At 31.4% G+C, this 20466-nt stretch overlaps 4 protein-coding genes across 5 annotated transcripts; 1 reads left to right on the top strand and 3 right to left on the bottom strand.

The window, feature by feature from the left end:
* Window positions 1-1293: 1293 nt before the first annotated feature.
* LOC125868313 (agamous-like MADS-box protein AGL80) lies at window positions 1294-2412 on the bottom strand. The gene has a single exon (XM_049548969.1). It carries the CDS (start codon window positions 2127-2129, stop codon window positions 1383-1385), a length of 747 nt encoding a protein of 248 aa, XP_049404926.1. The 5' UTR covers window positions 2130-2412; the 3' UTR covers window positions 1294-1382.
* A 2235-nt stretch (window positions 2413-4647) lies between these two features.
* Window positions 4648-9443, top strand: LOC125853657 (anaphase-promoting complex subunit 11). The gene is made up of 4 exons (XM_049533379.1): window positions 4648-4659; window positions 4821-4897; window positions 5182-5300; window positions 8640-9443. Exons 1-4 carry the CDS (start codon window positions 4648-4650, stop codon window positions 8753-8755), a joined length of 324 nt encoding a protein of 107 aa, XP_049389336.1. The 3' UTR covers window positions 8756-9443.
* A 450-nt stretch (window positions 9444-9893) lies between these two features.
* On the bottom strand, window positions 9894-10714 carry LOC125868322 (hydrophobic protein LTI6A-like). 2 transcript variants are annotated; one of them, XM_049548980.1, is made up of 3 exons: window positions 10550-10714; window positions 10269-10362; window positions 9894-10112 (listed from the first exon to the last, which is right to left on the bottom strand). In XM_049548980.1, the coding sequence occupies exons 1-2, from the start codon at window positions 10634-10636 to the stop codon at window positions 10279-10281; spliced, it is 171 nt and encodes a 56-aa protein (XP_049404937.1). In that variant the 5' UTR covers window positions 10637-10714; the 3' UTR covers window positions 9894-10112; window positions 10269-10278. The 2 variants fall into 2 exon arrangements, with proteins under 2 accessions (XP_049404937.1, XP_049404944.1); XM_049548987.1 differs by having other exon boundaries at window positions 9894-10104; window positions 10550-10713.
* Window positions 10715-13448: 2734 nt separating this feature from the next.
* LOC125868338 (hydrophobic protein LTI6A-like) lies at window positions 13449-14324 on the bottom strand. The gene is made up of 3 exons (XM_049548997.1): window positions 14100-14324; window positions 13797-13907; window positions 13449-13668 (listed from the first exon to the last, which is right to left on the bottom strand). Exons 1-2 carry the CDS (start codon window positions 14184-14186, stop codon window positions 13824-13826), a joined length of 171 nt encoding a protein of 56 aa, XP_049404954.1. The 5' UTR covers window positions 14187-14324; the 3' UTR covers window positions 13449-13668; window positions 13797-13823.
* Window positions 14325-20466: the final 6142 nt, after the last annotated feature.

Raw genomic sequence — 20466 nt, 5'->3', positions numbered from 1 at the left:
TAGCTATATCTATTCTTTTTTTTACTGCCTAATAAATTATTATTATTATTATTTTATTATGCTACGTATAACCTATCAAATAAAAAAAATTTAAAATATTTTAACAGAATTTGTCATGGCTCAATTTGGGCTAAATATCACACTAATTTTTTTAGATAGAGAATTAATTACTATTTGGATGTTGGATAGTGGATTGAGAATGATATACTCGTTGTGTTATACTCTTTTATTCCTTTCTAGTCCACAAGTTAATTAGGTTCATCAATCGTTGGACAAGTTGGGTGCATAAACTTGATTAGTCTAATTTTAACACCACTGAGAAATTAATACTGTTAATGGAATATTAGTTTTTTTTTCTTAGTGACAAATTGCTCAGTCTAGCTAGAGTAAGGTTCTAATTTCTAAATGTCATTAATTTGACCATCTCACTTGCACTACTTTTTTTTTTGGTTTTCCACCCGGTATTTGGAGCCTACATTGGAGCTCCGAATAAATTCGGATCGCGCTCTGCAGGGCCATTCGAGGGTGGCGCTTCCAACAGGATTTTCTCCATACCCAGGGCTCGAACCTGAGACCTCTGATTAAGGGTGACACTCTCACCAATGCACCACAATCCATGTTGGTAAAGAAATACCCTGTAGGGGATCGAACTAGAGACCTTGCGCCATAGCTGCGGCGCACACTACTTAAATAAGAGGAATGTGTTGGAGAGGGACTAATGATATTTTGTAAAGAATGGATTGGAATGACATAATATAACACTGTTTGATTAACAAAGTTTTTTTTGTGTTTGTTGCCTATCGATCAGTTGCTTTTTATAATTACAAAAATATCATTGTGTGTAATATTATCTTCTTATAATTTTTTAAGGACACATAAGAAAATAGTGGGTTTGGATTTTGGAATAAAATTTTATTTTACGTTAATAATTTAGTATGTATGTATTTTACTTTTTTTTTTGAGAGAGAGATCAAAATTTTCGGAACGAATTAAGATTAACGTTGCGCATGTTCATGTTTGAACACGAATTTGTGCCCCTACATGTCTTGTAATAATTTTATAAAAGTGTATTCTGCTTTAAAACATGACATGACGGAGCACTAGGCAATTTACTCGTAAAGTTATTAATAGTAGCACCACCGAGTCAAGAATATTAATTTAATTTAAAACAACATAGTGCGGACAAATTAAAACTGTCAAACACACACTTTTATTTATTTATACGATAAACACAATCTATCTGAAGCACCAGAAAAAAAGAAATTTACCCACCATAAATTAAGAAAAAATAATTCATATCCATCGTGGCAGATTCAGAAAACAACAAAATAAAAATGACAGAAGTAAAAATCCAGAAAAGAAGTAGGAAGCAGAAAATAAATCTAAGGATAGAAATTATTAGGCCAGACATTAGCATTATGATTATCATTAAAATTGGGCAAAATCATCTCATCTGCATGTCCATAACCAATATGCTGATCACTTGTGTTGCTGTTCATCCAATCAGTAAACCACTCTGTTTGTGTCCTCTGCATCGGATCCAATCCCAATTCCACCACAGCAGGCTTTTGCTCCATCGTCGGTGGAGCAACAGCCTGTGATGCTGCGGCTGCGGCTGCAGCAGCCGCAACAGAAGAAGAAGAGGAAGTCGATGCCCCCTTTTTAACTGCCTCAATCCTCTTATAAACCTCCTTCAAGTTCTGATCAATTACCCATCCAAGATCATTCAAATCTCCCAAATTCAAATTCTGAAGCCCTTTTCCAGTCAACCCCTGATACATAACTTCAGTCATTTCCTTCTCTCTGTTTTCCTTGCTCTGTTTCTTCAGTTGCTCACTCGCTTTAGCAATCCTCTGCCTTATGAAACTCTCTTGATTCACCATTTTTTTGCTCTGTTCCATCTCAGGCATCCTTTTAAACTCCGCGAGCACTCGTTGAGCTCCCATGGTGTTTGGCCATACTTCTGGTGAAGTGTCATAAGGGCTATAAATAATAGCACAAGCATCAATCCCACAAAGGGTGCTCAATTCACTCACCTTCTTCATCAGACCCTTCTTCCTTTTCTTGAATGTTGCTTTTCTTGCCGAGTCATTAGTGATGAAGGCTAATTTCACTTTCTTTCTTGTCATTTTTTTGGCTTTCTTGGATGCAACAAATATGCAAACAAGGTGAAAATATATGGTAGATGTAGAGTTCTGTGTCCTTTAGTTTCTTGGAATGGGCATGTTATATACAAATATGAAGATGTTTCACTAATTAATATGGAAGATTTTGTATTTATTTGCATATCTGGAAGATGAATTGATGATCAAACATATTTGGAAAAAATTTAGTGCCCAAATATTTTCAATTTTGATTGCCAATACAATTTTTTTTCCCACCTGACCAGGGGCGGAGTCACAGTGTCATAACTGGTTTATCCCAAAAAATAAAATTGTTAAAAATTTACAGGATATATACTCGTATACGTGTTTCTTACGTAGAAAAAAGAGAAAACAAATAAATAATTACTAATTTCCCTGCAACACTATCTGATATAGAAACATAAAAGATGAGTAAAATAAGGTTGTTAATAACATTTTTCAGTGGAATTGTAGTTTAAAAGTTGGTATTTTAAAATTAACTCTAATAATTTGGTTATTATTTATTTTATAATAAAAAATCATTAGTTGAAATTTGTCATGACTTATTCATAGACTATAATTCTATTTAACAAAAAAGTATGGTATGTTCAATTTTAACATATCTTACGGACCATATGATGCATGTAAACATATTAATGAATGAGTTGTATAAAAGGTAACTATGGTAAGCTTTAAAATCAAATTATAACGGTCATCCTACGAGATCTCATGTAGTCATTAGATACATCATACATGGACAAAAGTGAATTTGGAAATTAATAGATAAATCATAAATTCCAAAAAATAATTTTTTTTCTTAGTAGAGTTCATAATTTTTATAGACAAATATTAAGTTATAATCAATGTATGGACTAACAAAGATATATACAGTATGACCACGTGAATATCATATGTTGAAAACTGAGAAAAAAAAAGCGAAGATAGAGTAAAATTTAAATAATACCCCCCCACCCCCACCCCCACCCCTCCAATTTATATATAACCTTCACAACTTTTAAAAAAATATATTCATTAAAATATTTACATTTTCACTTGTCATGTATTTCTCTCTTTGCAACTGTTGCTTTAATATTTTCTTTTATCAATGCTGTGTATTACAATAGTCAAATTAGTAGAATAAATTATGTTTCTAATCAAGCTTCATTATATGTAGTAGTAATATGATGTATTTCTCTCTTTGCAACTGTTAGTTTAATTTTTTCTTTTATCAATGATATGAATTACAATAGTCAAATTAGTAAGATAAATAATATTATCTAATCAAATACCATTTTATGTGGTAATTAGGGGTAGTTACAACCAATTTAACAAAACAACTGAAAACGGCCACAACATATATATACAATAGAACAATACTATATGAGGTTTCAAACACTAATTTTGAACAAGTTCATAGGCCTGAATAAAACCTCGTAAAATAAAGGGAGTGGAATGTCAAAACGAAATCTTTTTTTATACATAGTTAGAAACCTTTACCCTTACAAGTTACAAGTAGAGTAAATTTTAGGTTTAGCAAACATAAAAATCATATTTGTATGCTATAACTATAGTTTGTATAATTGCGCTTCATAACAAACTTTATGTTTGCTATGTCTATTAATCTGTATATTTTGGTATACATATACATAAAAATCTGTATTTGTATATTTCGGTATACAAACTAAAACATAGTAATTGTATATAAACAAAATTACCGCATATATACAACACATATGTATACCGAATGAGTCTATTTGTATATTTCGATATACAAATGGGTCCTGCAATTAATTTTTATACAACACATATGTATATCGAATGGGTCTATCTGTATATTCGGTATACAAATGGGTCCTGCAATCAATTTTTATACAACACATATGTATACCGAATGGGTCTATTTGTATATTTTGGTATACAAATGGGATGGCAAAAAACATGGAATGTTTGCTGCGAATTACAAATAAAAGAAACTATGGCTATAACATTTAATTTGAATTAATAATTTGCTATTTCATACCATTTTCCCTAATGTATTATAAAAACAAACCACGGAGATTTGATTTGCTTTTACATTTCAAATAATCTCGGCATAACTTGCTCTCCAATAAACAAGCCCAAAATTATTAACGGCCCATGTGAGAACGATATGGGCTAGTTCAGTCTGGACCTTAAGCCTAAGCCTGTTGCTCACTGGGTAGGATCATACCATATTTTTCACTAGTTTTCCGCCATTTTCAGAGTTGGTATAAAACCCTAAACCAAGAAATTTCAGTTCAAAATTTCAAATTTCTTGCAGAAGCAGTAGATTAACACACCAATTTTGTCGTAGAAAAAGGTTATTTTCTCTTTTAATGTAGCATTCATTTTTATTTGTTTTTTGTGAAGAGTGTTTTTAATTATCATTTCTCATATAATTTACGAATTTCCGTTTTTGTGGTGTTGATATTGCAGAGAACGAGCCAATGAAAGTCAAGATTTTGCGTATCCTTTTGTGATTATGTCATTGATTTGAAATATTTAAATGAAGGATACGGTATGTATGTTGGTTGAGCAGAAAATTAGTGCAGTGAATTATAGCAACTGTTACTAAATCATTTCTGATATGAAAGCTTAGTTTCTGTCTAAATATGTAATTAGTGATCGGATATGACTTATCTTGTGATCTTAGGATTTTAATATCATTGATTTCTGAAGTTTGTTGGAGAATGTAGAGCCATTGAACTCCCCCGCAAATCTACTTTAATTTGTGTTTCATCGATTGTTTCACTAAGGTACATAAGTGCATATTCTGATTTTCTTAAGTAAATGGAGGGTGAGCGTAATGTTGCAAGTGTACAGTTGCTTTGACTGAAGGATATGTTGGCATATTTCCTTGAGAATTGGCTGTATCAGTATATCATGAAGTTTCCCTTAACTTGTTCTATTGGGTGTTTTGCTGGGATCGTGAATAGAGTATGTACTCTTCATGGCATTTGGCATTTTAATTGTTGTCGGACTTAAGACTACATGATGTGGTTACTTCATCTTACTTTTGTTACTTCCTCGTGCATTGCAGATGGCATGCGGTTTCTTCATGGACATGGGATGCTCAGGATGAAACTTGTGGTATATGTAGGATGGCTTTTGATGGTTGCTGTCCTGATTGCAAACTCCCTGGTGATGATTGTCCACTAAGTAAGCCTGTTTATCTCTCCCTAATAGTTTTCTAAGGCATATAAGATACTGGATCACCATTCACATGTAAACCTAGTGTATCTGTATATCCAATGAGTTGCATCAATTCATATATGTTTACTGGATGAAATATTATGTTTTGTACATTGCATATTGGTATTGCCTTATATGTCTGTACATTGTCTATATGTATTTGTACTTTCATCTTTGAGAAACATTGTTGATGCAATTGGTGAAATAATTCAAGCATCAGAATATTCTGGTTCCTAGACTTTGCATTTGTGCCTTTCAATTGAGGCCATAAGCCACCTGGACTATCTTGCTAAGAGAAAAAAGAAGATATAATTTTGCATTCATCATTTCTTTGACAAAACGGGAAACTACCCCCTGCATTATTTTTCAAGGTTTACATATTTCTACATTGATGTTACTCATGAACACAAGGAGAGCTACAAACTGTTCCTTGACAATATTTGCAGTCCTTCATATTTAGTTTTAATTCGTTTGATTTGGTGTAAGGTACAATTTCTTAGATGCATAGTAGGTGTTGATACTGAAAACTGCATCTAACATGCTAACAGTTATAAGAGTATCTTTTGTCCAAGTAACATTGTTAGTCGCTGTACCAGAGAACTTTTCAATTGAAGCTTGTGATACATCTGGAGGCTGGAGCTGTCCAATTATCCTCCATTGCAAAAGAGACTTTCTCAAGACAACTTCTCCCTCTTTTAAATTTGTAGTTAACAGAAGTGAACCTTCGAAAATATAGGTTTAGAAAGAAACTTTGAAGGTAATTGTTAATATAGGGTGTGTTATAACAGCTAACTGAGTATTTTAATCAAATATTTTCACCATAAGCTGTCAACTAAAGATACTACAAACACTTGTCACGGATGTTGTATTCTTTGAGAATCAGTATTAACTTATTATGCATCTTCTTGATGCTTTTAATATTAACTCTTACTTCGTTAAAAAAACCCAAACATATTATGTGTCTGTGTTACAGAGCATTTCAGCGGCTTGACTATATCTTGCTATGACTAGTTCATATTACTGGCTCAATTTTAGATATAGATTGTTAAGTATCCATTTGATTTTACCTAGTAGTGAGACGTTTGTGGTATTGAATCTATTTGTATCATGCTTTTTCCCATGAAGACTAATGTCTATCTACTCTGATGGAAGCTTGAATAATCACACTGTATCACCATCAGCCAACAACTTTATGCACAATTATGCATGTTAGAAGAGATCAAATTTGGGTTTAGGAATGACCGAATGAGGATAGACTTCAAGTGCTGGTATTGACCTGTATAAGTCCCGTAAAGCAGGAGTTTTCAGAAAATCACAACTTCTCAATAATTTCCACAAAAAAATTCGTATTCTCTCCTTGTTTGGATATGTAATTTCCTTGAAGTTGGATAAGAAAAAGAAAAAGTAAGAATAAATTATGGTGGTTATTCATGGAATAAAAGTATAAATCTACTTCCTGTTAGTTTTTTTAAATCCTGCTAGCAAGACGACCAATCCTAATGGCCTTGGTTTATGAAAGAGAAGAGATGGGGATACAGGACTAGACAGTTCTTTTTTATTCCTTTGTAAGTTCAGTGGGGAAGACGTCTGGGTTTTCTCCAAATAGGTTTTAGTTATGACCTTTTGACCATCCAGTGTGACTCGGAAAGGATATAGTATGGTGTAGACTTACTTATAGGGTTAATAAAAGAAAACAGATGTTTCAACTAGGTCTAACTTGAGACCTTTTGGCCTTTAAGTTATTTGGCAAAAGTTACAGTATTGGAACAGAGCTTCTTATAGGGTGAATAACAAGAAGACGGAAAATTCAACTAAGTTTAAGTTGTGACCTCTTGGCCGTAGTTTACCTTCCAAACATTAAATTACAATATGACATTTCCATTCCTACACAAGTTGTTCACAGTAACCTTAATAAAGTAAAAAAAGGATAGAGAAGTGATATATGTAACAAGAATTCTAGACACTAGTTTATATACACAAGAACAAGCAGAAGTTCTGTCTTGAAGTAATCTCTTCTCTATGGGCAATTTCTTGAAGAGCATAGGCACTTTATTCTTTCTGTATCTGGACTGCTTCTCAATGAGCCGATAGGTATCAGCATGAAACTTGAAGGGGTATTATGTCTAAATGGGGCCTTTATACACCCACCTGTCAAGCAAAGTAAAAAAAAGGAATTAGATACTCTTCATATATAGTAGAGTATATTATTTGAACTCTAGAATATCTTCTAAGCAAATTGAGAGAATCTTCAAGCTGTTAGATCTTAGTTGAATGCTCCTCCAAACTAAAATGACAGAATTATATTTTACCCTTTTTCTATTTGGCAGTGGAAAGGATGAAATTTAAGAACAATTACCATAGGAAAGGAAGACCATTTGGTGAGGAGTTGAGGGCCCAAAAAGCATAGAGAATACCAGGTATCCACCCAAGGAGAGTCAGCAAAATACAGATGAAGATTTCAACCTGTTTCCAGTACAGAAAAGAAAATTTTCATGTGAAATCTGCACCATCTTTATACAAAATTTCAGTGTTTTAGAAGAAAAAGTAAAATTTTACTTTCATTTGCATTGTACACTGACAAATCCTTAGCCCTGGCCACCCTTGAACCCCAAAAAGGAAAAAAAAAAGAGGAGGAAAAGGTAGTCTCTAGTACCTCTCTAGGCCTATAGAAGGCTGGTGGTATAAAAGAGGATGAAGCATGCCCAGCCAAGCCGAATTTGGGAGTGGAAAATCTATCAGATGCCATGTTTTTACAGGCAATATTCAAGTTTTCACCTGCCGTAGTTTTAAGTTAACTGGAAGGAAGCCTTTTATTTAGTTGGTTTATGCATTTAAAGTAATCAAACTAGTGAATTTGATTACTGAATGACCAAAGCAAAAATAAAAAATAAAAAATTACTGTAATATGTTATCAAGAAGAGCAAGTAGGGAGAAGGGAGTAGTACCTTGCAACCGAACTTGCGGTAAGCAACAAGGGGAGGCAAGATGATTGCCAATAGAATGTCTACGCATGTCATTTTGCTGTCTTCCATTTTCCCCTCTTCTTCTTCTCTTCTGTTTCTTAACGACTTCTGATAAAATGCTAATTAAACTCCAGATTTAGGAATGTCAGTGAATTTTGAAAAGGAGGTTGAAGTGGTTGCCCTATATATATAAAATGACAACAGTGACATTTGATTTTTTGCAATATGGATTGGGTTCATAAATTTGTTGTGGATAGTATTGACATGACTTTTGTGGAATGTGGCCCCCTTTTTTTAAAGGCTTATAATGCTTTGATAATTACTTGTCTTTGACTCTTTGCAGTATGGGGTGCTTGCAACCATGCATTTCATCTTCATTGTATTTTGAAGTGGGTGAATTCTCAATCTGCTCAAGCACATTGTCCCATGTGTCGTCGTGAATGGCAGTTTAAAGAATGAACAATAGTTCCGTGAATCTTTTGCTCATGAATGTGGCAGTAGGAAGGAATGAAGAGTCTTGTGTGTGATACTATGAAATTCTAGCGATAATAGCTGAGCTGATATGTGCTCATCCCCATATACAATTATTAGTTTAAGCATTTAAGGCCTAGAATAGATGGTGTATTTTATCAGACTTGGTTGCAAGTGCAGATATTATATTAGCCATTTATCCCAAAAGTCCTCAATACACCAGTTGCCAGCCATTGCTTGAGAAGAAAAAGATATAACGGATGTTTATTTCTGGTCCAAAGTAGGCAGCCTGTCATTATAAGTCTGGCTCCTTTACAACAGCCGCCTATACCCCATTTATGCCCCACTTGAAATTGGTAAACAAGCATCAAACGACTCTTAATATATTAGTGCCTTGTGACTCCTTTGATCATGTACATGAATTATCAGGAACGTGCAGGCATGGGCCTAGACGTAACTGGCATAGGGACAATGTTTCGTTTGTGTTTTGTGATATATCTTCAACTTAGTTGTAATATCTTGAGGTGTTTGGAAATTTGATTTCCCAATTCTGGCGTTCCCTCTTTCCATGTTATTACCCTTTTTCGAATTACTATATCATTAATCTTACTGTTGTTTTATTGATTTGCATGTACAATGCCTTGTTGCGACACTTTTAAACCTGTGATCAATATGTTTTAGTGGTTGTGAAAGTTATATCATATATGTCTGTTTCATATTTCTAATCGATTATAATATCATTTTGATTTGAAATAGAGTTCTGTCCATTATAGTAAAAAGGAAATCACTTTTCTATTTGCTTCTTTTATCTTTGGGGATCACCCAAAGGTAGGAATATGAAAGAGAAAATCAGTGATTAATGAGAATCCAAAGCTTCGTTATTGGTGTATGGCAAAGTAAATGATTTAGACATAGCACCACCACTTGTCACTTGCTACTTTGATGATGATTGATATGTGACTGCAGTTTTGTCCCCATTTGTGTTTTCTCTTTGTAAAAAGAGAATATTATGACAAAATTAAGTAGTAGTAATAATCATCATAAGGTTGGTTTTTAGATAAAATGGGACACGTGCCAACGGAATATATATATATAATAAAATAGAGTTATAAGCTAATGCCAGCTGTAACACAATCAACATAATCCAATAAAATACAGAGTGGAAGTTACATTACAATCCCAAATGACTAACAATAGTAGCACGATATATGTTTCATCACACAATCTGTCCACAAGAGAAAAATAACCAAAAGCCAAGAATAAATAGAAAAGGTAGCTAGATACTCCATTAGCGCAAATGAAGATACTTAGTAGTAATATGGTCTTCAAATATCCACCTGTCAAACTAGGAAAAAAAAAAGGGAATTGGATACTCTTTCTATATACTACTATTATTTTGTATGAAAAATATCTTCTAAGCAAATTAGACCTTATTTGAGTACTTTTCCAAACCAAAAATAAAAAATAAAAAATAGAGTAATGAAAATTGAGAAAAAATTACCATATGATGATCACTTGGTGAGGACCCAAATAGCATAGATGATACCAGGTAGCCACCCAAAGAGAGTCAGCAAAACACAGATCCAGAACTCCACCTGTTTTGTTTTCCCAAAACACACACAAAATATATATTAAAATTTATCTTTATAAGTACAAACCTATGATAAGTAGAATTTTTTTAGGGAAATTGTGTGCAGTAGTAAGTAAGTTATTTAGTGGACTGATGAATTTAAATTAATCGGAGTAGTGAACTCAAAAAAGTAAAATTTAAGAGGAGTTAACCTGGCAGTTAAACTTGAGGAAAACACCAAGGGGAGGCAAGATGATGGCCAGAAGAATGTCTATGCATGTCATAGTGCTGTCTCCCATTTTCTCTTCTTCTGATGATGATAATCAAAGAAATGCTAATTCAACAGTAAGTATGTATTTTGATTAAAACAGGAGGAAGTTGTGGCACTATATATAGGCTGATAAGTATCTGAGGGTTAGTTTCGTCTTTAATCACGTTTGCATCATTATAACTGCTTTGCCTTTAAAAACTTTTTTTTGGGATTAGTACGAATAGAATTTGCACGGATCAGGCTCCTCTCCATTTCTCTTCTCTCTATTTTCTCCAAGTTTTTATTTGGATTAGTGACACATGTCATAGGTTAAATTAAATGACTAAGATTTAATTTCTAAAGTAAATTTCTAATCATGATTTAAATAATAAATATATTATTTATTTAATTTTAAAAATTATTATAACCCTACAATATTAACAACATATTATCTTGTACATAAATTTAGGGGAAAACAGTTTTCTTCCTATTTTTTTTTACCTAAGGATGCTAATTTAATTTTCTTTTTAAGTTAATATTTTTATTGCATTTTTTCCTTGATTTTTTTCTTTTTAACCATTAGCTATTGAAGAGTATTATTTTTTCTATTTTATTCACCTTTTTTTTTTCTATTTCCTCCAAAATTAACATTAGCTATATTTGACCGCAGTTCAATATTTAAAAGAAAACAAAAAAATATCCCACGTAAAAAAAAAGTAATTAGGAAGAACTTTTTTTCTCTTTATTTACGGACAAGATAATATGTTGCTAAGATTGTGAGATTATAATAATTTTTAATACTAAATATATATTGGAAAATTAAATCTTATATTATAACCTATGCCATGTGTCACTAATTCAAATAGGAACTTGGGGAAAATGGAGAGGAGTCGGATCCAATTTTCACAACTCATCCCCATTTAGCGCCGACATGTGGTAAAAGAGCTGTAATGGGAGGGATGGACTACTGCTTTCACCCTCTCCATCACATGGGAATTAAGTTGGCGTTCTCATTAAAGGGGACGTTTGGTATCGAGATAAAAGGAATAATAATTTGAGGATAAAAAAATGCGAAGTTAATTTAGCATGGGTCTGGTTAAAAGTATTAATTATTAATTCTTCAGTAATTTACATGAAATTGATGGATTAGTTATCCCACTAATGATAACTTAATTTGTTTGGGAAGTCTTAATTGTTTATGTGTGGGATGACTGATAACTTTTCACTCCATTTGCATATGGAACGCTAGTACGTTGTTGCTTCATATGGACATGAGATGAGTTTTGATGGTTTTTGTCCAGATTATCCGCTAAGCAAGCCTATTTGTTTATGCTACTTTTGTCTAAATTGTAATTCACCATTCACATGCATGTTCCTCAAAATTTAGAGTAGCTACCATTCTCTATTATATCAAACTACATCTACGCTTCTTTCGATGGAACTTTTCATAGTAACCTTTTTATTCCATTGTTAAGTTAATTGTATTCCATTTGTTTCACTGATGTGGTAGCTAGCTTTATATCGGTTCACAAACAGGGGTTTAGTTTTAGTTTTTATATTTAAAAGATAAAAATAGATTCACATAGTTATTGGTGGATAAGAATCGTCCCTTCGGTAATATGCAACAAAATTAGAACGATACCCACCAGAGAATAACATACAAAGCAAAAAATGATTCAAATTTGAAGAAATAATTAATAAACATTTAAGAATTGATAGTTTTCTCTTCCCTTCAATTGACTCCCCTCTAAGACAAGTATGGAAATAAGTGGAATTGAAAAGTGAAGCTTCTCCAACTGATTGGCACGTGTAGGGATGGCAATGGGATGTGCTTTCAACCCGCCCACATAGATCCGCTCCGATTAATTTTTTAATATTTTCTTGTTCTAATTGAGTTAAATATCTAAAAAACATTTATAAAATAAATTTATTTTTTCATTAAGTTGTATTAATTTAATAGGATAGTGACTTAAAATTGTTTTTTTTAAAGGTTAATTGGGAAACAGATAAGAAATTAAATTATTTTTTATTGAACTATTTTTATTTACTATTTTGAATATTTTAGTAATTTTAAAGAAATTATCTTAATAAATAATCTATCACTCTTATAACATTTTAAAAATTAAATTTAAATTCATATATACCTGCAATCCACCCTGTTCGCATTAATTTTAAAAAAATTCACTTTAACCCTCTCCACCCCGCATTTGCCCCACCTCATTGCTATTCCTAGGCACGTGTGGGCACTAGCCAGTCAGCAATCACAATTTGGTCACGAAATTGCGTTAATTATTTGTTTAAATGAGAAGAAAGCACAACTATAATTGGATACATCTGCCGACACACGCTGTGCTAATATTGCCAAACTTGGATACGTAATTTGGATTTGATCTCTATTATTTTATTATTTCCTCCGTTTTATATTACTCATAGCCTATTGATTTAGCATATCTCTCCATAAATTTTTAATTAAAAGTGTATTTTATTAAACTATACTTATTAACCATGTCTTGAAATACTATTTTATGTAGTTATACTATGTTATTAATTTTTGTTAAAATAAACCAGTAAAATTAAACATATACTATTTTTTTAATCTTAAAGAAAAGCACCACCATTGTCGCTTACTACTTTGATGATGAAACTGATTGTGACTGCATGCAAATTGTCTATTGTCCTCACCTCACTCCCCATATTTCTTTAATTTATTATAAAATGAAAAAAGAAAATTGAGTATCACCGTATTACATGTGTTGGTGTTGATGATAAAATCAAACACGTCTATTGAAAAAATATCCTACCTACCAACCACCAGTAGTTAGAGTTCACAAGCAACATGTTAAAAAGAGAAACCATAGGAGTAAAACAATTATTGGTATATTCAATTAAAATAACAGAATGGAAGTACACAACCAAAACTCTATCCAAATTTCCTGACAAGAGAGAATAGTAGCCAATAAAGAAAAAGGAGGGGATAAACTTTGAAAAAATACATCCAAGAATAAATAAAACAACAGCTAGATAATATACTCCATTAGGGGAAATAAAGTGACTTAGTAGTGGGCTTCATCACATATTCACCTGTCAAAAAAAAAGTAAAAGGGGAATCAGATACTTTTCTGAAATTGTAAGCAGATTGAGAGAATTTTCAAGGTGTTTGATCTTATATGAATATTCCTCCAAATTAAAATTACAGGTTTATGTTTTACCTTTTTTCTCTTCTCTAGAGGAGATGATCACTTGGTAAGAACCCAAACAGCATAGACAATACCAGGTAGCCATCCAAAAAGAGTCAACAAAACACAGATCCAGAACTCCACCTGTTTTGTTTTCCCAACAAAAAAAATCAGAGTAGTAGAAAATTAACTCCGATCGTGGCTAGAAGATGCTATGTAATTCGCTTCATAAATTCTACGCTTTGGTGGATAAAATTATTCATGTACTTGTGAAAAGTAGTAAATATTCAAGCACACAAGTTGATCGGACACCAAACTAAATTAAAAGAAGGGTACCTTGCAGCCAAACTTGAGGAAAACACCAAGAGGAGGCAAGATGATTGCCAAAAGAATGTCTACACATGTCATTGTGCTGTCTCCCATTTTTTCTCTTCTTCTTCTGATAATCAAATACTAATTAAATAACAGATTTAGGAATGTCACTGAATTCTGAAATCATGAGGAATTAGTTGCCCTATATATAGGCTGATGGGTATTTCTCTGTCGAGGGGCTAATTCGGTATTTTCACTTCGGTTCCTTAAACGCGTTTACTTCCTCAATTGTATTACCCTCGGCCCCTTTTTTTTGTTTAACGGTTTTTAATTTTGCTTTTGGGGGATGAAGACGAATTCGATTTGAACAGCTCATATAATTCAGTGGTGCCACTTGGCAAGATAAACTGTCATTATCTACTTTGCATACTAGTAGTATTTCCTCTTTCTTACGGTCCTACTGCACCCATGCTTTGTTTCATCTTCGAAAATGACAAGCAATTAATATTCTACATGGAAAACATTGCAAATTACTTTAGAAATACAAGGGACAATATAAGTGAAATTTTTGCTCTATTATAATAATTTGAGATGAGAAACTGCGTAAGTGTTGATTGAAGAGCTATCATATATTTCATTTATTATTTATGGTAATTTATGCTTAAATTTTATAAAATGATAAGTATTGTGGTCTAGCTATTTATAGAAAGAAATAACATAATAAAATGAGACGGAGAAAGTATTTCAAAGTGTGATAAGTACAAGTGAAATATTTTCTTTCTTGGAGTTAAATAAAGAACCAGTGCAACTGAATATCATTGGCTCCAATTTTAATGACGAATATTGACGGTCAAAGTGAATTTGGGAATTGAATTTGAGTCTAAATTGAAAAGTTACTATTACTATATATTTTAATTGAATCATGTTCCAATTTTCAAATAAAGAAAAAAGTAAAATAATGCCGTTGGACAATTTTAATCACTTCTCCAAAATAAACAATTGGACAATCCCCCCCCCNCCCCCCCCCCCCCCCCCCCCGGAGATTCTGGGTTCAAATTTAAATTTTAAACTTGTGGTGATTTGATAATTGAAAGGCCCCTTTGGTTTAAACTTTGGCGATAACTAATATGTTCAAAACTAATAAGTATCTCTCACTGTTTTTATTTGTTTATAGCAAAAAAAGTTTAGCCCTCTACAAATTTGGAAAAACAGAAAAAATTTCATCGTATTTTAAGCTGATGACGATATGTTCCCAAAGATCATTTTCTTGGCCAATTGTTCTTTTTCATTAACATTTCTGTTTAATTTGCTTACCAAATAAAGAAGAAAATCATCTACCAGCAACATTTGACAATATCTAGAAACATTTTTTATACTAATAAATCTCTACCTACCCATTTTGAGCCCTGCTTCATTCACATATAAAAGAACAACCATGAAATTGAAAAAAAAAAAAGGTTATTTTTTTTCATTAAAGATCAACTCAACCAACCATCAAATTTCATTTTATAGTTATTGGAGTCACACGTACCTAATATATAACAAAAACTATACATTGAGTTCGTTTGAACGTATACCTAATAATGCAGTGCATCTTGTGTGGAAACTACACAAATTTATTCTTCTCCGTCCACTATTAATTGTCATAATTTTCTTTTTTAGAGTCAAACGATAATAACTTTGATTGATATGTTATGATTATTTTTGCATCATAATATGCAAAAAAAAATTGAAATTTATAGAACTTTTCGTATAGTTTTTTAATAACTAAATTTTTAACAATTTAACTTTGAAAATTAGTCAAATTGACTTTTGGAAAATGCAACATGACAATTAAAAGTGGAGTTTTTTCTTTTCGGAATGATGAAATATACATACATTCTTGAAAAAAAATAAAAGGTTCTCCACATGGTCAACTAGCTGTAAGAACCAAATTGTCGAAACTTGAAATAAAAAGCTGATGGAAAAACAACTCATACAGATCAGAATAAGAAAAAAGTTGATCAAAAGAAGAAAAGACATATTGTTTGTTTTATCATTTATATTTTTCTTCCACAAATTAAGCAGCTTTCCTTAAAGCCGGGGTCCTTGGTAATTAAGTTGCTCTATCGAAGAGAAATCAAAGTTTCAAATTTAAAACTTGTTCCACAATTAATCTGGATTTAATTAAACATGAAACATTGCAAGTGCCCAATTGTCAAGGATTAAATAAGTTATGAGAATATAATTAAATAATTAAAATGTGTTTTTTTAGCTCACATGTTTGACTCAGGAAATAAATTTGGATTCGCGAGTAAAGGGTCGTGTTGAGATTATAATTAAATAATAAAAATCGTGTTATCTCTAATAGCTTAAATTTTTAGATGAGATGGTCACAAATTAAACAATAAATGAGTTTATACGTAATTTTATCATTCCTCTAAATTCAAATCAAGTCAATTTGGAAAAAATAATTTATGATAAAACAATTTATATAACTCAAGTTATTTAGCTTATGACAAATAGATACATAGAATCAAAATACCTAACTCTGATTTCCCTTTGTCGTTTCCACCAAAATGAAGATATTTCTTCACCTCATAAAATCAAATATTTATTTTTCTTGAAATATAATCGTGTACAAGTGATTTTATTTTTCACACCATTGATAATATTGTGCTCTTTGTCTTTTTTCGTTTTGGCACATTCAGATTGACAGCGATATGTTTGATATTCAAATGGAAGTCAAATTTTCTTGGCAGGAAACGTAAATTACGTAAAATTTTACAGAAAAAGATTATGATAAATAAAGAATGAGTAAGAAAAAGAGAAAAAAAAAAGGGTCCTGGTATTAGCTGGGGGCACGTGACAGGTTAATTAGTGTTGATTTATATATGAGCCGTCACCCCACGTGTGGGAGGATCATATTCCACGTGTGCCAGATAATGAACCCATGTTTGACAGATAATTTCCAGAATCTTATTCTTCTTAATTTGCTAATAGAATGTTAATACAGTCCCAAATCCGGTTTGGGTGCAAAATATGGCCTAAAAATTGATCGTTCGTTCAATTCACTTAAACTTTTTGCGTATCGACTAAAAGATAATTTTGTATTGGATTGATCATGAATAACTTATTTTTAAAGTGATCTCCTCATGTATAGATCCTATTAATTATTAAAAAGGGCCAACCACATAAATTCCACTAGTTTAGGTCTTAATTATTAAGATTCTCAATAGTTTCAAATATTACTTCATGTATCATATTTTATGCTTAGGATACATGAGTCTGAATCCATGAGATACATGTAGTATCTGTCGAATTTTAAAATTGAGATACAAAATTTATTTATTTAAATTAATTGGTTGGAACCGATTTCCTTAATTAGAGGAGTAATTGAGAATTTTCAAAATACATAGATAATTAATTTCATTTTATTATTCTTTGAAATAGTAAATTCATTAATATTATTAATATAAGATAAAAACATGTATATCTTGGTAATGCAATTTGATTAATTTCAAATTATTACTCTTAAAATAATAAATTCATTAATTTGATGTATCTATATCAATATATGATGTATCCAACAAACTAAACACTTAGATACATGAGTGTCACGCAAGTACATTCATATGTAGCATAGAAGTATCTATCATTAATTTCATGTATTTGTTATAGGTATCTAGTATTAATTTTATGTATCTATTTTATATATATATATATATATATAATATTAATTTCATGTATCTTTTATATGTATCTAGTACTAATTTGATGTATCAAGTATCAATTGCATATGTTATATCCAAAAACATGTATCTCGAATATATAGTAAGCAAATACATCTAATTATGTGTATCTAAGTATAGAATATACAAAAAGAGGAAGCATATACATCTAATTATGTGTATTTAAATTTCATACGTTATATCCAAAAACATGTATCTCGGATACATTATAAGCATATACATTTAATTATGTGTATCTAAATATGAAATGTAGTTGAATCACATGAATTTAGGAACAAATCACGACTGTAGAGTATCTGTCGTATCATTAATATCATCGTGTTGTTAAAAATCATGTATCCGAAATTTAATGGTGAATACATATACATGGTCAGACTCCACATTACTAAAAATACAACTCAGATTTTAATTAAGATTACTACTTATTGGATACACATGTTTCAAGGGCTATATCAAAGTAATATTGGTACTACCAAATTCATGTCACGGTAACCAAAGAAAGCCTTAGAAGAACACCAGCAAACAAAAACTCTCTACAATACTCCCTTTGATCCTTTTGTGTTGTGGCATAACATAATCAAAACTTAGATCCATTTCTTCCGGAGACAAACAATCAAGGCCCACTCTGAATTAAAGTTTTCTCTATAGCAATTACTTTGATTTGATCTAGTTATAAATGAACAATACAAAATAATATTTGGGTTCAGGAGAATTTGTCAGCCATGGTGATGATATCTTGAGAAGAAGAGAGTAGATTAGCTATTGTTGGAATGAAATTGTACTATGAAATTCCTGAATCATAAAGAGGAGACATGATTGAGTGATAAATATGGGAAGGGAGAATTAAGAGATAGTGGTTGATTTGGAGTGAAAGAGTTAATTAAGCAGATAATTAATCAATCCTAGTTTTAAGGTATGTGGGTATCTAATAATCTAATTGTATCTTCAAATAATATATTAATATATGGTATAAAATATTAAAAGTGATAATATATTAAAAGTGGTAATATATGTAATTGTTTAAAAGGAAAGATAATATTAGTATATATAGTAGTGATGGTCTAATAAGGTAGTTTATCCTATTAAAAATCTATTAGGACTTATTATTGGACCTGAATCACCTCTCGTCTTCTCAATGCAAGTACCCCATTCAATTCCATTATATACTATCCCATTTTGTATGACATTTTTTGACTTGACATAATATTTAAGAAAAAAAAGAAGATTTTTAGATGATTGTAAATCATTTCATTAATGATAATATGAAAACTTTAATCATTATTTCTTATTATATTAAGATAACATTCCTTTTGTGACGTGGTACTAAAAAGGAAAAAATGTCGAGTAGTATCTATATAATGAGAGAGCATGAACCCACGGGGTTTGCTAATTCATGTACGGTATGGAAGTGCATTGGAATAATAATGGGCGACAAAGCTTAGCTTGGTCCTTTTCGTCTTTACCAAGGAGGTTAAGGCTTATCTCATTGGGATTGTCTTGAAGAAGCTGTCAAAACATAATGAAAGTATATGTGGGTATTAAGGGTGCAAATGAAGAAGAATTACAAATTGAAACATTTATATATGGTGATCGTGTTTGCATGTAACATGACAATATGATGTCGGTCTACATTTTACGCAACATCAAACTTATAATCCGTTGGCTACGGCGTAACAATTACAATACCTTCTTCTTCCCCATGTGTACATTATGGGCTACCTAGTTGTACCACTCAACAACGTAACTCACAAACAAATTTAAGTCAACTCTCCTCCCGTTCATTTTTACTTAGTCACACAACAATAAATATAACAAATTCAACGTTTTAAGAAATGACTATAATTAGTAATAAAAATAAACTAGAAATTAAATGATATATTATTTCTTGATTTTTTAATCTAAAAAATTAAAAATATGAAGATTTTTAATTTTATTTATGAATGTTTCTTGTATGATGTTGCATGTCTTGGCCTTTAATGAAAGTTAGTACAAACATTAAAATTAATGAAACAAAGTCAACTCTAACTTAAATAGGAGTAGTAAGCTTAGCATATGCATTAATCATTAATGGAGTTTCTTGTAAGCTTTTTTTTGGGGCTGTCTACATCGATCGAGCTGATCACCGACCTTGTTGCCGACCATTTTCTCATGATAAACTTTTTTTTTGTTATGTCGGAATAATTTTAAATCATAATCCATTTTAAATTACTAAAAGCAACTACTTTTTTCGCTAATTTTTTCTAAGTTAAAACTAGAAATTCTTTTGGATATGATGATGCTAAATGAAACAATGGATTGATTTAATTTGTACTTTTTTTTCCAGTGTCATCGATTCCCGTTTGTTTTGAATCGCAACAATGACATCTTCTTATAAAGCATAATCCTTGATAATAATCGATGTGATGTTCTCAGAATTGCACTGTCCGAAATGCCGTAACAATATTAATTAGTATAATGTTTGACATTGTGAATATAAGATATAACAATGGCGATGAGTTATTACAATACTTGAAAATTTGCAATTCTGAGACGTTTCCCAAAAATTACTACCCAATTTGAATTAACCAAACATGAATCGACTTAGGCCCTGTATGGAATGACTTTTGGCTTATTTTTGTTATTTTGGCTTTAAAATAAGTGCTTATAAGCACTTTTTAATT

This window comes from Solanum stenotomum, chromosome 1, assembly GCF_019186545.1.
Source record: "Solanum stenotomum isolate F172 chromosome 1, ASM1918654v1, whole genome shotgun sequence".
Taxonomy (NCBI): Eukaryota; Viridiplantae; Streptophyta; class Magnoliopsida; order Solanales; family Solanaceae; genus Solanum; species Solanum stenotomum.
This window is presented reverse-complemented; position numbering and strand designations above follow the sequence as displayed.

What these genes read in the sequence shown, in the direction of transcription:
- LOC125868338 (XM_049548997.1), bottom strand. Translation starts at nt 14,186, where the DNA reads ATGGGAGACAGCACAATGACATGTGTAGACATTCTTTTGGCAATCATC. An exon ending in TCCTCAAGTTTGGCTGCAAG is followed by an intron (nt 13,908 to 14,099) that starts GTACCCTTCTTT and finishes AAAACAAAACAG; the next exon opens with GTGGAGTTCTGGATCTGTGT.
- LOC125853657 (XM_049533379.1), top strand. An exon ending in TCATCGATTGTTTCACTAAG is followed by an intron (nt 4,898 to 5,181) that starts GTACATAAGTGC and finishes CGTGCATTGCAG; the next exon opens with ATGGCATGCGGTTTCTTCAT. An exon ending in TGGTGATGATTGTCCACTAA is followed by an intron (nt 5,301 to 8,639) that starts GTAAGCCTGTTT and finishes GACTCTTTGCAG; the next exon opens with TATGGGGTGCTTGCAACCAT.
- LOC125868322 (XM_049548980.1), bottom strand. Translation starts at nt 10,636, where the DNA reads ATGGGAGACAGCACTATGACATGCATAGACATTCTTCTGGCCATCATC. An exon ending in TCCTCAAGTTTAACTGCCAG is followed by an intron (nt 10,363 to 10,549) that starts GTTAACTCCTCT and finishes AAAACAAAACAG; the next exon opens with GTGGAGTTCTGGATCTGTGT.
- LOC125868313 (XM_049548969.1), bottom strand. Translation starts at nt 2,129, where the DNA reads ATGACAAGAAAGAAAGTGAAATTAGCCTTCATCACTAATGACTCGGCA.